General features: G+C 46.9%; 1 protein-coding gene across 2 annotated transcripts in view; it reads right to left on the bottom strand.

Moving 5' to 3' along the window:
• The window catches only part of TTC28 (tetratricopeptide repeat domain 28), a 430,887-nt gene that overhangs the window by 155,072 nt on the left and 260,471 nt on the right, over nt 1–15,344 (bottom strand). For both annotated transcript variants that reach the window (XM_074206223.1, XM_074206222.1), the window contains exon 5: nt 10,166–10,673. In XM_074206223.1, the coding sequence (XP_074062324.1) occupies nt 10,166–10,673 (508 nt within the window). The remainder of the gene's footprint in view (nt 1–10,165; nt 10,674–15,344) is intronic.

Raw genomic sequence — 15,344 nt, forward strand, 5'->3', positions numbered from 1 at the left:
AATTAGATCAAAAGGAGATCATCAAATGAGGAGACATGGTGGAGGATTATAATTGAATGATTCTCTCATAATAAAAATATCGGTGGTAGCCCAGTAACCACTGAGCCTGGAGTCAGAAAGATGAGTCCAAATCCTGCCTCAGACACTTACTGGCCATGAGACTGGCAAATCACTTCCTGCCTCAGTTTCCTCATCTGTGAAATGAGGAAAACAATAACCCCTACCTCCCAGGGTTGTGGTGAGGCTCAAATGAGAGAACAGTTGCAAAATGCAGAGCAAACTATAAAACCCAATACCTGCAAGTTGGCATCATGATTACAGGAGTCAGTCAAAGCGCTTCCCTTAAAAACCACCCATACTGATGGGGAATTGGGAGGGGCTGCCACAGAAAGAGTCCAAAGATAAGGTATGGAACCTCAGATTTTTTATTCCTAGACCTGTACCACGCAAACAGTTCACAGATTAAACTTCATCTGGAGAAACAGGTGGAATAACAAAGGTTGAGGAAAGAGTGTCTGAGGGAAAGGGAGAGGAAAGGGGCACCGCCGTAAGAAAGGACTGGACTTGGACCCGCGTGAATGAGTGAGTCCAACTCTGGAGTGGGGCCCATCCTGATAGTTACAAGCTGGGAAAGATGGTGATTCACTGAAAGAGAGAAAGAGAGGAAAAAAAGCTTAGAGCCCATGTTAGTTATGGATCCAGAAAGAAGTAGTTTCATTGAAAGAGAGAGGAAAAAAAGGCTTAGATTAGACCAATTAGCATTGGTTCAGGACAGAATTTAGGGGAAAGAAGGGGGAAAGAAATGGCCGGGAGCCCAGGAGAGGAGAGAAGGAAGACTTAGAGCACTATAAATCTGACCACGTGGATCTAGGGCCATATTGCTCCAGCAGTACAGGCCAGACTCTGTGGTTCTAGCTTAGAGAGAGAAATGTGGTAGAGAGGCCGGGAATCCAGAAAAGACAGCCCTCCCCCGCTAAGGACCTTGCTTAATTGAATTTCATTGATGGCCAGGACAAGGCAGGAGCTTGGGGAGTGACCTAGCACCTGGCTCCAGGTATTCTCCAATGTGTATACCACAGGGACAGCCCCCAAGGAGTGGCATTCTGCGCACTAGTCTTTCCTGTCGCAAAGGCTGTGATCTTCAAGTCCAGAAAGGCCAGAGGATTACATCATTTCCCTGTGCCCCACTTCAATATTAGCAGGACTGGCGTGATTATCTCTGAGAGAGTTGGAATGACTTGAGTCTGGGTCTCCTTTCTACAGAGAACAGGGTTTTTCCTATTATGATACATATGCTCTCTCTGCCTTCCTGTTTCTTTTTCTCTATGTCTGTGTGTGGATGTCTTTCCCTATCTCTCTGTGTGTCTGTTTGTCTGTCTCTCCATCTGCCTCTCTGTCTTTCTTTGTCTATCTCTCCCCCTTTCTCCTCCCCTCCCCCTCTCCCTGTCTCTCTCCCCCCCTTCTCCCTTTCCCCCTCCTCTCTTTCTCTTTCTCTCTCTCACACGTAAGTCTGTTAATATTTAATTAGAAAATATCCTTTGGGGTACTTTATATTTCTCATTTCTCTTTCCAAGAAAGAGAACGTTATTTCTATTGATGTTCGGGAAATCCGTTTCAGGCTCTGGGCCATAAAAGTTTATACTTTTCTCCTCACCACCTGACCCCTTGGAAAGACTGTTCTAGAAGAAACATGAGTGAATGAATGAAAAAGCATTTTTAAGTGTCTCCAATGGGTCACGGACTGTGCTAAGCACAGGACCTTCAATACACAAATGAAGATGACAGTGGGGCATCCCTTGCCTCTAAGGAGCCCACACTGATCTTAGGAGGCCACAATTAGAATGTTCTCTAAAGTTTCTGAAGAAAAGGGATGGCATAGGGGCAGCTAGGTGGCACAGTGGATAGAGCACTGAACCTGGAGTCAGAGGACCTGAGTTCAAATCCAACCTCAGACATTTAATAATTACCTAGCTGTGTGACCTTAGGCAAGTCACTTAACTCCCTTAAATAAACTAACATAAAATAAAAAAGAAAAGGGATGAATGAGATGCTTCATGGAGATGCTCAGCCTCATCTGTGCTTCCCAAGTAGAAGGTTCTAAGAAGAAAGGGTGCTGAGGATACAGTGGCAAGCTGAACCACAGAGGAAGGGCTGCTTGGCGAGGTAGCGGGGAGGGATCCCTCTCAATGGAGGCCTATAAGAAATGAATGGATGACCACTTGTCAGGGGGTGGGGTTCTTGAGTGGAGGATTAGACCCACACATGGTATGATGGAAAAGGTATTGACTGTGCTCCTGGACATGAATTCAAATTTCACCCCTTACGCCCTGTGTTATTTTGTACAAATCACTTACATTTCCTTGATCTCAGTTTGGTCACTTGAAAAAGAAGAGGTCCCTTCTAGCTCTCAAATCATGGCTCTGTGGGTAGATGGCTGCTGAGGTTTCTAACTGGGAGATTGTTCTTCTGCAAAAATGAGCCTGTGAAGGAGCAGGACAGAAGGACAAGGGAGAGGTCCACAAAGAACAGGACCCAAATGCTGCCACTTGCTACTGGCTCTCTAGAGGAGGAAAAGGCTGGATGAAGGGAGTTCCTGGCTAAGGTCAACACTCCCTCTCCAACCATTTTTTGGCATCTACCATGGTGGCTACAAGGGTTAAGCTCCAGGAGACCATTCCCCAGTGACCTCCTCCTCCTCAGTAGCCTTGGGTTTGCTGCTCTTCCCAGGCTCATTGGGCAATGTCAAGCATTCCCATGGGGTCCATGATCATTGCTATGAAAATATAACCAAATTTATTCTCTCTCTCTCTCTCTCTCTCTCTCTCTCTCTCTCTCTCTCTCTCTCTCTCTCTCTTCTGGATTCCAATCCTGCATCAAATTTTCTACTAAATATTTTAAACTGGATATTCTTCTCTTTATCTCAAATTTAAAACATCCCAAGAACATCACCCCTTCTCCCCAGACTCCACATCTTCTCCAGGTCACTACCCTCCTTTCAGTGCCAGCTACAAAACTGTGGAACTGTGGTTCATTCATGCCTTTCCATTGGGGCTGCTGCCCTCCATCTGGAGCATCCTCTGGAACACTGCCCTAGCCTTCCCTCCCTGCTCTAACCCAGCTGCCAATGTGATGTTCCCAAAGACCCTCCCTGGCTTCAGAAGCTCTGGGGGATCAAATATATTTGTTCAACATTTAAAGTCCAGCTCACACCCACCTTTCCTGGGCTCTACTATCCAGACAAACTAGTGATATTACTGCTTGCATTCAGACAATGCTGCCTGGCCTTGAGCGTCTGACCAAGCTGGCTGACCTTGGGTCTGGCATGTTCTCCCTCTTAGGAGCCCTCATTTCCTTCAAAGCACCCCTCAGATGCTACCTCCCTATTCTCCCCAAGTGCTGGCACCCCCCACCCCCACCACTGTGTGACCCTGCTGTGTGAAATGGAATGGAAACTCCTTGAGGGCAGGGTCAGTCTCTTTTTCCTTCCTACCTCTAATGGCCTGGTAAGGAAAGGACCCCTGCCATCTATTCAATCTCAAAGCCTCTCCCAGTCCTAATGATCCCTAATGAGACCCAGAGGTTCAGTCAACTCTTTGGAATGCAGAACTCTTTATTTAGGGAACTCAAAGTTTCAAAAGTTTCACATTTTAAATTCAGTGAAGTGGCATTCTTTGAATCCCAGAATTGTGACAGAAGTTGAAAACTGCCAACAGTGTGTTTTCCTTAGAATCTTTGTTGACTCCTTGCAATTGCCCTTCATCCTAATGAAACAACCTTGCCCTGGGGTCTTCCAGGACCACAGCAGCCCAGTCATAGAAGGGCCCAGGAAGTTTCCCCCATCACCAGGCCATGCATCTGATAGAAAACCTTGACTTGTGAATCTTTAGTGAATGGGAACTCATTAGCTCCTGAGTTGACACAGTCCATTGTTGGGCAGCTTTGAATATTACTGGACAAAGCGCTGCCTTCAATTTCTCTATTTATTATGCCCCTGCCACGAGTCCAACATTGGGGGTCCAACTGGGAGGATGGAAGAGTCACAATCCCTGCCCTCAATGAATGGACCATCCAGCAACGGAGTTGCCCTTAGACAAGTCCCAGTCACTTTTGTCTCTCCTCTCTCTTCCTTACTGACCCTGGATCCAAGCTCAGGGCAAGCATACTGCTGGCGCTAAATAGGGGCTGATTGAATGGCATCGAATTCTCCATTCTTTACAAAACAAAGGGGTAACACCATGGGTATAATATAGCAATGCTGATACACTTGCACCCCTATAGTCTAAAAGTTCGGATGAGTGTCCATATTCAAGGATATGTAGAAAACACAGAGGTTCCCAGCCTAAGGACATTAATTCATTCTCAAAACTAAATTAGACCAAACAATCTTCTAAGGAAGGGACACTGGGGTACCAAGAAACATTGTCACGCTTGGGTGACTGCTACACCAAACCACTTTACAAGGAGTCTTTGATGTTGAGGGGGATTTAATAAAAAATGCATTAGTTACATTATTATTAGAATATGTTGCTTGGGGCACTATGACGTGTAGTATACCTGTATTAGAAAACGATTTTCTCCACTTTGAAATGTAGTGGGACCTGTTTTTCTGTCTAAACAAAGATTTGCCATGTAGAAAACAAAGGGAAAGAAAAACAGTCAATTTCTTTGGCCTGAAAGTCAGAAAGCCGGCATTTCCCAGAGTATCGCATTTCTGAAGACAAGCTCTCCGGTTAGGCATGGCAGGGGAAATGGCAGTGGCTCTCTCAGGCTGCCCAATGTGCCCATGGCCTGGTACACTGTGGCAGGTGGCAAAAGTGCTTCCCCAGGCCCGCAGCCAAACAAAACAAGGAGGTGCCTACAAACTATTCAGATTCAGATCGTCAATAATGTGGGTGGCAAGGCACTGGTGTCATCATTGATCTGGTTCCCAGGTGAATGAGCAAAAGGGCTTGAGGAGATGACCTAGGAGGGTTGTTAGAGTTAAAGAGCAGGAGAGGGCTTTCCTCAAGTTCCCATGGATTTTCCTGTGCTGCCTACTCTACAGGGTTAAGGAGATAGCCAGACAGAACTGTGGGATGTCTACACTTAGGAAAGAATTGCTCCACTGTATGTGTGACCCTGGGTAAGTCACACTCTCCTTTCTGAGGTTCAATTTCCTTATCTATAAAAAAGGGAAATGATTTCTGTTGGATGACTTCCCTGTTTCTGAGTTTCAAATGACTGTTTAAAGCTGAAACAAAGCCAAAAGAGAAGGAAAAAGAAAAGGGTGATGGCGGAGGGGTGGAAGGTGGGGAGAAAAGAGAAAAGTAGAGGGAGACTGACAGACACCAGAGGCTGATGGGGACAGTTGAGGAACTATCACCCGCATTTGTAGCTATTGGGGGCAATTTTCCCAAGGTGGAACCAAAGCTTACTGAAGTATCACTCCGAACATGGAAGATTTACTTTCTTTAGAATGTCAACAAGTCTACAAGCAGTTACTATAGGGTCACTGGTAAATCAGGCATCATGGAAGCAGTGGGAAATGAAGGCCAACCCCAACCAAGCGACAATCAGCCAGCCCCACTCCCCAGGAGCTCACGGTCCATTGGGGGAAGCCTCACTGGGGAAAACCAAGATCAAGGAGGCTCAGGAAAGGTTCCTGTAGAATGTGGGCCTTCAAGCAGAGATGTGAAGAGCAGCAGGGAAGGATCTAGGTGTGGGGTCAGCCCGGGCAGATGCCTGCAGTTGGGCTGGAGGGGGCTGGGAAAAGAGGAGCAAGGAGGCCAGGCTAGCCTCGCTAGAGCAGAGGCCATGGAGGAGGACAAGGCAAAAGAAAGCTAGGAGAGGAGGGGGCCAGGTCCTAAAGGACTTTTAAAGCTAAACAGAGGATTTGATATCTGATGCTGGAGGTAAATACAATCTTTTTATTGATCATTAAAATACCGAAGAGTCTAAATCGGCTCCATCCCCCTTTCTTTAAAAATTAATAAATGGATAGGCAGTAAGAGCTTGTCCCTCCCTACTCCTGCAGAACCCACTCCCTCTCATGTCTCCAATGGCACCATGACCCACTCTTTCCCACCCACCCAGGGCTCCGCCTGCCTGGAGCCTGCCCTTCATCCTGCTGGCATCTATGGCTGCCTCCCCTTCTTTTCAGGGGCAAGCTATCCTGGGGAACTTGGCACCTGCTTTGCCCAACCTTTAATGACCTACTTATGTGTATGTGCATGTGTGTTTGTGTATGAGTATGTGTATGTGTGTACCTGGGTGTATGTGTGGTGTGGTGTGTATATCCCTGTGTGTTTCTGTGTCTATGTGTGTCTGTCTTGCCACTGGACCAGATGGCCCTGGAGGACCCTGCCCAGCCCAGCCTCCCTTTAATCCCATTCACCTGCAAGTCAACATAAGCCCCTCCTGATGCTATGGATACTCTTTGAGAACAAGGACAAACTGCAACACTATGTCCCAGCACTCTGTGAAGCCGTTTACCAATGTCTCATTAGAGACATTGTTAATTATCCCCATTATACAGTTGAGCAAACTGAGGTCGACAGCAGGGAAGTGCTTGCCCAGATCTCACAGTCTGAGGCTGTATTTGAACTTGGGTCTTCCTAACTCTGCACCCAGGGCCCTTTGCATGGTCACTCCTGGAAGAAGGCAGCAGATGCTTAGCAGATCAGCATTAAGATGGAGGGGCTGGGGCCAGAGGCAAATTGAACCCCAAGGTCAAGTTGAGGGAAGGAGGAGAGGGAGGGTCCCTGGATTCGAGTCTGGCACAAAGAACTCAAACCTGCTGTGATCAGATATTGGGATGTCAATGTTCATAAGATGGAAGGGATGCATCGATGAGGGTGAGATCAAAAGAATGACCCCATGGGTGTAAGGCTAGAGTTGGGTGGAGAACTGGGTCATGAGAAAGGACTAAGGTGAAGAACTGGGAGTGAGGAGTTTTAGGACATCTGTCCATTTATTGGAGACTACAGCCTGAAGCTAGCTGCTGGGGAATGGGACGAGAAAGACCATGAGCTGGGCAACCATTATGGGAGGAAGGAGAGAGTCCTGGAGGTTGGTAGAGGGCTGTCAAGTGAATCATAATTGGGTGATAGCGACAGATTGAGCAAATGTCAGAGGCAGAGGGAGAGCCTCTGTCACAGGGTTATAGTCATCATAGGGAGCAAGGAGGACATCACCTCCCCTTACTCGACCGGTGAGAAAGTGTGGCTAAGGACGGGAGGCTGTTACTGGGAGGGAGCCAGAGCTCAGACATGGCTAGGGATGCCAACCAAGATCACGTGTCAACTGCTCAATTTGTCATCTTTAGTCCTTCCCAACCCAGTTTTGACCTCCCTCTCCAAGACCAGAGATTGCTGGTCTAGCCAAATGGACCTTCCGGTGGCTCCTCACGCGTGATCTTCCCTGTCCTCACCTCACCCAATTGCTAGCATAGGCCCTCCAAAACGGCCTTATATGTATTGTCTACACATTTAAACATCCCCATATGTCCATGGATTATCTCCCCTCATAAAATGTAAACTAGAGAAGAGATTGTTTCCTTTTTGCCTTTTGATCAGCCCTATCTAGCAGAGCGCCAGTAAACAGCCAACACTCAATAAATGCCTACTGATCGACAGATCCGAAGAATCCAAACTACTCCTTGTCTTCACTTAAGATTAGGGAGGTGGCAAGGGTCAACAACTAAGAGGTGATGATGTTTTGTCCTTTGTTCTCAAAGAAGACCATGACATGCAGGGAGGTAATGCCACGACAAGCACATGGACTGGGTTTGAGTGAAGAAGAAGGGGCTGTGCTAAGTCACCAGCCCTACTTTCTCCTCCAGACTCATCTGGGTCTAGTGGAGATGCCTTGAATGTGAGTTAAGTGACTTGCCCAAGGTCACACAGTTAGTGAGTATCAAGTGTCTGAGGCTGAATCTGAACCCCATCCTCTTGACTCCAAGGGCAGTGCTCTATCCACTTAGCCATCTAACTGTCCACATCTAAGAAGCAGCCAAGGGCGACAGTATACCTATGCATTTATACCAGAACATTAAAGAAATATTTTCTAAATGCCTATGTGTACAAGAACCTCCCAACTCTGGGCATGACACACCTGAGGGAACCGATAATGGTAAGACATGGCTCCTGCCCTGGATGGAGATTAAACCTCAGAGAGATTTTGTCCTCTTTCCCCATTGTTTCAATCATTTTGTCCATTTAATAAATGAAGCAAATTGACTAAGGTCAGAAGAGCTCAAAGAGGAATGATCAAAGCTCTACAAGGCTATTTCTAGCTGCAGTTTTGCACAATCCTGGAAAATGCATATAATATTGGTTTTTATTTGATTTCCATGACTATTAAATCAATCACTATGATTTTAATACTTTTCAGTGCTATCCCTAGGAAAATATAAGAACCCCCCACCTACATATATATGTGAAATGTGATTAAAATGAAAATCACATTTGGGAGAGAGAAGGGGCAGAAAGATACAGATTAAAATGGTAGCTATAGTGGGGAGGAGGGAGCTACTTGGGAGGAGGAGAGTGGGAGGTTTGTATCCTGAGGCTGATTGTATGGGATTGTAGGAACATTACCTCCTTCTCCTGCCCCTCCCTTCTACCATGAGTCTCGGAGCACCAGGTTCGGCTGCATGGTCCCCAGAGGACTCTGGGGCCTCTCTGAACTCCATACTCCGGCATATCACCCTGATTTTTGCAATCTTTCAATATTTCTTAACATATGTAAGCCTCTCATATATTTTTGGTTATAAGAACCCCATGAAGCCCAGGGGCAATTCTTTTAAAGCAATTCCAGGTTTCATCAGAGTAGGCATTCCTCCTTACAATGCGGTTTATAATCCTTCCATTCCTTAGCAGATGAGCTCTCAGGACCAAAACCCTGATTGCCTGGGGTTCGACCATCAAGTCTCTGCACTCAAGCTAGTCCTAAGATGATAAATGTCATCAACTGCATCAAAACTTTTCCAGTCTGTTAGGCCCTACCACCACCTCTATTCTACTGGAACTAGAAAGTAAGTAAAATGACATCCCTCTAACTTTACCTAGTTGTTCCATTCATCGATCCCAATCTTTTATTATTTGACTCAATGCAAGTCTGCCGAATTCTAGAAGTCATGACCTCGTGCCTCTCCTTTCCATTTCTACCCAAACAATCAGACTGACTCATGTCGCATTATGGTCATCCTCCCAGTTAACTCTTCATGGCTGCGGGGGATCCCCATTCAAATGTGTCATTCTCTCTACCCAGATCCTTCTGCCACTACAGAAGATGAAGGACACCACAAGACCAGGGGTCACTTTGTGTTTTTCTTTCTTTCATGGGTTACCATGGCCAAAGGATTCATCAGCTAGGAAGAAGGGAGACTAGACAGTCTCTAAGGTCCTGCCAAATATTAAAATGATGATCATTGCAGTTAGTTGACTTATCTAGTCTGGTTCTCAAAAAAGGAGACATATTCTTGAAGGTTTTTCAGTGTGGCTGGCCTTGCCAGAGTTTGCTTTGGGTTGGCCTTGCACAAGAACCCAGGAGCATAACCATAACCCAACAAGTTATCTCTATAGTTAAAGGGGCTCTCTATAAACCAAAAGAGTTTACTTCTATATTTATCATTGTAACTGAACATCACCCCAACAGTCACATAAAAATGATTTGATTTAAACAGAACTTTCCCATTTAAAAATAGAAGTCTGTGTTCACATACGACTGCTTTCATTTGTGAGCAGAGTAGGAGTCTGGTAAGCTACATTCTCTGTGATATTAAATGCACTAACTAAAGAAATCTCTTTAAAACAACCTCCAATTCTAGTCAATTGATGACTACCTAGGAACTGCTTTTTCATTTAAACAAACACAGCCTTGTATCATTTCATTCCCTTCTCTCTAATTAAATAAATCTGGTCTTCTACTTTCCAGACAGATTAAAAGGCTGGGGTGTTTTGTTTTTCTCTTGCTTCAGTGTTCCAGTCCTAAAGCTTACTGGGATGACAAGGAGGGTTTGTGAGGTTTCTGAGTCGGTTCTTCACCAGAGCATCTGAAGGTCAGAGGCACCGATCAATGTAAAAATGAGTCTGACACTGAACCAACCTTGTAGTGACAGACCAGCCAGACTTTCTCTTCTCCCTCCTCCCTCCCCAAGGATAAGAGTGGGCATCTCAGGCCTTACCCAGATTGGAGGAAGCCCGGCCCTCAGCAGCTCGGTCCTTGAGGTTCTCAGCGATGTCCAGTTGCTGTTCGTGGTACTGCTTGGCCCTCTCCAGGTCCTGCATACATCTGGCTGCATGGCCCAAGCCAGCATAGGCACGCATTTCAATGGCCTTCTCCAAGAGCTCCTGGGCCAGTTCCAGCACATAGTTATGGTAGGACATGGCCTTGTCGAAGTTCCTCCTGTAGTGGTAGGCACTGCCCAGGTTGCTGTAGGCCCGGGCCTCCTCTCGTTTGTTGCCCAGCTCCTTGGCTATCTTCAGGTGTCGCTCATGGCACTGGACAGCATTCTCAAAGTCTCCCATAGCGATATACACAGCACCCATGTTGCCCAGCTCTCTGGCTTCAGATAGTTCATCTTTGGACTGTTTGGCCAGAAGAACACATTGCTTGTGGCTGGCCAAAGCATTAGGATAGTCTCCGATGGCTGTGTAGACATGGCCTAGGCTGCTCAGGGCTGAAGAGGCAGCCTAGAAGGAAGAAAAAAGAAGACAGGTTAGGAAATCCAAGTCCTTCAGAAAATCACGGGCAATGTGATGGGCTCTCAGAGAATACTGCATGTTCCCCCATTCCCAGAATCCTAAGGGCAATTTTGCTAGTGCTCCGTGAACCTCATCAAAGGCAAGAATTATTCAACTGTACAATATAAGCAATAACAACAATTATCTTTAGAAGCAACAAGATGCAGTGACCAAAGAGAAGGCCTCAAAGACACTGCGTCCCGCCTCTGAACCACATGTGGGGTTTGACCCTCAGGGTGCAAGGCCCTTCACCTCCATTAAGCCTAGACCTCGTGGAGAAAGCGAGCTGTAGTGGCAGAGAGCATTCCCTCCCCAAGGAAATCACAGGTTCAATCCGCATTTCTTCAGAAATACTTCTTATGAAACAACTGAACAATGAAAGGGTTTCCCCACACAATCTCATCTGATCCTTACAATTCCTGTGGTTGGTAGGCTTATATTGGGATACCCCTTTACAAGTGACTTCAAGAAGGATCTGCCAAGGGCATCAACTGGACACTTCTGACCCTGAAGGGACCCATTTACACACAGTTCTCCTGACTCCAAATCTAGGGCTCTTCTCCTACATCCCTTGGAAACCTTGTCACCTGAGATGGGGAGAAAGGATTCACACTTTTTGGCAAGCATCTTCATCAGAACTCTGTGCCATTTACAGAATAATTTGTCCTAATTCTTAATGTGCCTGATGGGATAAATCTATTATCCCTACAAATCTCTCTGGCAAATGATAAATAATGATCAAAAAGTGGAAAAACAAATTGTCAGGCTTCATTCCAATGAGCACAAGTGACCGATGACCATGAGCCTCTTCCAGTGGTGTGAGTATGCAGAGATGAACCCCCCCACACACACACACAGTAGGCCATAGGCAGAATTCGACTTGGGGGAGGGGGTGGTTGAGGCACACTTGGAGTCGATGGAGTCGATGTGCCTACCTTTGGCACCTTTGTAGCAAGGCAGCAGGGCCTTGGGTGCATCTCTGGCATTGATGACAAGAGCAAGGCTGCTGTGGAGTGATTAGATAGTTGTGGTATGGGCAGCAAGAGTAATGATTCCACTGTGATGTGAATGTGTATGTGTTGAATGGAGGCACAGGAGACAGTAAGGGGGCTGCTGGGACAGAGAGGCAGCTGTGAAATGGGGAGCTTGCCCAGGAACATGCATTTAGCCAGAGGCAGGCACTGAAGTCTGGTGCCCATGTGGTCCACGTGACCCAGCAAAGCCAAACGGTTACACAGAATGCAAACAAACTGCAACTCGGATCTGCAGAAGTCTGGACTCCATCCATGGCCATCCCTGGTAAGCCAGATCCTGCCCTTCCCCAACAGCTCTTGTTGCCTCCCCACAACAATGTCACCCCGATTTTTTGGTAGAAATTTTAAATGTCCTTCTCTTTGTCTGTGTTATCTCACATGAGCATGTAGGCTCTTGGAGGGCAGAGATGATTTTATTTTGGGTCTGGCATACAGTAGGCACTTAATAAAGGCTTGCTTCAGTGCTGGAGACATGGGGCTTAATAGAGGCTCATCCAGGAAGAAGCAGTGAACCCCATGGGTGTGATGGCCACCTGATGTGGTGGAAAGAATCTGAGGTTGGGAAATCCAGCTTTGAGTCCCCTCTCAGATACTTCCCAACCTAGTGACCTGGACAAGTGTGGACATTCTCACTTCCTTCCTCTGCCAGATGGCAGTAGCTGGACCTTCCATCCCCAAGGCGGTTGGGAGAACAGTCTGGAATGCTACAAATCCCAACACTGTGCTACCTCTGGACGAGCTGTTGTTGGTGGTTCAGAGCTAGACCAGCTCTGGATTGTGGCTGCGGTCGGGCCCTTTCTTGAAGGCTCCAGGCAGGTCTGCACGGCCTGGGCTTCTGGGACCCTCCCATCTGTTCCAAGGCAGCTCCCAAGGAGATCACGGGAGGGAATCCTGGCCTCAGCAGCTGGTTCTCTAAATGCACTGTTTTAGTTGCGGAAGCCCCAGAATTCCTCTATTCCCAGAGGAGAGCATCTCTGAACAGAAGGCCAATGACTTTCCTCGGCTTCACTCTCCCTGCACCTGTTCAAGTAACTGCTGTGTCTACTCTCTTCTGCTGTGATTTATCCCTTCCTATCTTTCTCATCCAAGGGCAGAAGTTATGGAGGGGCGGTCAGCTGGCCTATATGGAACACATCCACCACAGAAGTGAGAAGGGCCTTTCCTGACTCCTTGAAGCCTTGGATGCTCGCTGCCCTACGCAGAGTGGTAGAGAGTAGTGTTGTGGGAAGGAGGCACCTCAGGCAGGATACAGGGCTTCTCTGAGCCTCGACCTCTCATCAGAGGACCATCTAGAAGATCTCAGGAGGTCCTTCCAATTCTAAGTTCTATGATTCTCTCTCCAACTTTCAGTGTGGCAAAGAGGGGCAAGAGAGGCTAACCTTCCCCCAACCTTCAACGAGCAGACAGGATCAGAAAAGATCAAGAGAAACCACAATTCCAGACATTCCTTTTCTCCTGGTTTACCTAAAGAAAATTGTATTTTTAGTGGAAAGAACATTGAACAAGAGGTGAGGAGATCCAGGCTCAAAGACTGACTCTGCTACAGACTAGCCGGGAAAGTGTGGGCAAGCTGCTCCAGTCTCTGACCCTTGGTGTCCTCATAGGGCAAATGGGATAACATCATCTCCATCCAGGATGCAGAACTGTGAGCTAGTATTCATTCAGTCCACATTCATTCATGGAAAGCACATTTATGAAACTCCGATCCGGTGCACTCAGAGCCAGAGGAGATGAGACTTGGCCCCTACCTCCGGGAGCTTACAGTCAACTTGGGAGACAATTCGCTAATAATATTATTATTAGTGCATCACACAAAAAAGTTAGGGAAGGTCCAAGGGGAAGACCATGACCTACCAATGGGAAGTCAGGGAAGGCTTCATGGAGAAGTTGTGGTTGACTGGGGATTTAAAGGATTCCACAGATATTGGAGGAGGGAGCACCCTGGAGAACTGAGAGCACACTGTATGTATGTATGGAGGGAGGGAGGGAGGGAGCAGCTGAAGAGGGTAGTGGGAAAGCATAAGATAAGGCAGGGATTCTCCAGTTGAAAGGAAGGACTTTCCCTCTTTGCCAAGGTTAGGAAAGCCCCCAGATCCTTGAGGAGGTCAGAACAGACACAAATGTGAGGCTACTGATAACTAGCTCCTCTGGGATGGGATACTTAATAGATCTCTGATTGCACTAGCCTGGGGAGTCATGCAGACCGGCCCAGTGTCCAGGGGTGTCCTCCCTTCTGTCGGCAGCTTGCTCCCAAGAAGGCCTCAAGAGAGACTCTCTTCCACAGTGCTGGCCTCCCCCAACGTCTGCCACCAGAAGTGGGTAGCAGGAACTCCCCGTGTTATAACCTGACTCAAGGGCCAGATTCCCATCGGTCACTACAGCAAAGTCTTGGTGTTTTATGGCTCCAAGGCAAATAGTCTTGTAACAAGATTTATCAGTTATATGAACTACAAATGAATAACTTGCTTTGGTTCCTATTGCCTGGAATAAGGTTACAGCTGTAACCAGCTAAAGTTTCAAGTCGCCAAGCCACCTCACAAGACTACCATCTATGGGAAAGATGTGGCCGGACCACAAACAGATGTCACCACTTTTGACCCTGAAGCTCACTGGCCGCCTAAGAATTGAGTTGTTTGCGATCTGTAGGCCAGGACCATGGCCCCCAGCCAGGTTGAGCGGGACAGAAAGCGGCCGTCTGCTTCCCACAATGGGAAAATATGTGAGCATCTGTATTCAAATAAATACATGCAAATAGTTATCATCAAATATTTGGTTGGAATAAAACAATGTTTTTTCTCTTTCCACAATAAATGAATCACTTATGGTCTCACCAGAGCATATAATCTTGACCAGAGATGCTGAGTCGTATTCCAAGGAATCACTCACCCTGGGCTGACATTGAAAAAAGGAAAGACACCAATTTAGTCTTCAAGACCCTAGAATCACAGACTGGAAGAGGTGAAAAGGATTTTTAGAGACCCCTTCATCAAACCCCCTCGGCTTCTTAGATAAAGAAATGGAAGCCAGGCCAAGAAAGTTGCCTGCCCATCCTGGGGTCTGAGGTCCCACAAGAAATCAGGGAGAGGCCGGGAACAGAACCTGGGTCTCTCTTCAATGCTCTGCAGGTTGGGGCAGCAGGAAAGGGGAGGGGTTCATCCTGAAGCAGACTGCCAACATTTTAGTTTGAGATATTCTAGAAGGCTCCTCCTAAAAGCATCCTACAAAAATACACAACCTCGATAATGGAAATGATGAGGATGATGGAGTACGATGATAATAGCTGTCATTTCATTTCAGCTCAACAAATATCTCTTCCAAACCTACTATCGGCCAAAGACTAACAAATACAAACCATTTTCCCACCCTTGAGACCCTCATCTCATGGGTCATTCCCCTATATACAAAAAGATATAAATATAGGCAAGTCAGCAGAGGAGAGCGCACCAAGGACTGGGGAAAAGAATAAACCCTTTGTGAGGAGGTGGTATCTGGTGTGATCCTGGAGATGAAGGGGAGGTGGAAGGGCAGGGAAGACACAGGGTTGCCAGCCCAAAGGCATGCTGATGGGGGATGGAACAGAGAGCTT

Source organism: Macrotis lagotis, chromosome X (assembly GCF_037893015.1).
Source record: "Macrotis lagotis isolate mMagLag1 chromosome X, bilby.v1.9.chrom.fasta, whole genome shotgun sequence".
NCBI lineage: Eukaryota > Metazoa > Chordata > Mammalia > Peramelemorphia > Peramelidae > Macrotis > Macrotis lagotis.